Source organism: Anneissia japonica, unplaced genomic scaffold, assembly GCF_011630105.1.
Source record: "Anneissia japonica isolate Jap-2015-1 unplaced genomic scaffold, ASM1163010v1 scaffold22944_len837_cov118_single, whole genome shotgun sequence".
Taxonomy (NCBI): Eukaryota; Metazoa; Echinodermata; class Crinoidea; order Comatulida; family Comatulidae; genus Anneissia; species Anneissia japonica.
Genome location: NW_022722034.1, coordinates 1 through 837, shown reverse-complemented (window position 1 = coordinate 837; position 837 = coordinate 1). Strand labels below are relative to the sequence as shown.

The following is an 837-nucleotide window of genomic DNA, read 5'->3' as shown; positions in this document are numbered from 1 at the left end:
AATAGCAAGAGTGATTACAATAGTTCCTATTGCATTACATGCATAGGAACTAAAAAGGCATTTAAAAATTAAATGTGTATGGTTATTTTACTTACTTTTCCCTTGTTCTTTGGATTTGACTGCCCCACCATTGATGCATGGTAGATGAGTCCATATTTAGGTGTGTCTTTCTTTGTTTTCAAAGCTCTAAACAATGCCTTCTCCGCACCAAGAATCTGTACCGTTGATGATGGATGTTTAGCTAGATTCATCAAGGAACCTGAAAAAATAAAACAGAACACCAATGTACAAGATAATCTAGTGTCAGCCCTGTACACAAAAACTAAGTGAGAATGTATAATTGAAAAGCTTTTGTATATGCATAGTCTGCAAGCTGATTGGATTAGCTTTTCAAAGTTACGCTTATTCAACTTTTCTCAACTAGGCACATCGAACAAATTTTAGACACAAGTTTCTACTGACCTGCATGGGAAATAAGTCTAGCACCAACCAGCTCGCCAACCAGCGTTGTGAGGTTCGGTGCAATGGCAGTCATACGATTCTTCAGATAGTCATAAAGTTGTGCACGATAGTCAGAGATTTCAATTATCTACAATGAAAAAGAGAGTCAGGCATGAAATACATGGTGGAGGTGATTTATCCTGGATTAAAATACTGTGACTTTTTCACACAACTAAAAACCATCTTCACTCTCTACATTGCCGGATCTCGGAATTCAAAATAGAGGGGTTCCAGGCAACTTTCACAGATGGAGGGTCTAGATTAATGGCACTCTCAGACTTAAATGTGAATAATATTTTTTTTTTTCCCATTTTTTTTTTTATAATTTTGAAAAAC

The 837-nt window shown here is 36.2% G+C and overlaps 1 protein-coding gene across 1 annotated transcript; it reads right to left on the bottom strand.

Moving 5' to 3' along the window:
• Window positions 1-95: 95 nt before the first annotated feature.
• On the bottom strand, window positions 96-610 carry LOC117111769 (nucleolar protein 58-like; the record flags this gene model as incomplete). The annotated part of the gene is made up of 2 exons (XM_033254765.1): window positions 463-610; window positions 96-259 (listed from the first exon to the last, which is right to left on the bottom strand). Coding segments are annotated over exons 1-2 (237 nt in total), but the record flags the coding sequence as incomplete, so codon positions are not given.
• Between the last annotated feature and the right edge of the window lie 227 nt (window positions 611-837).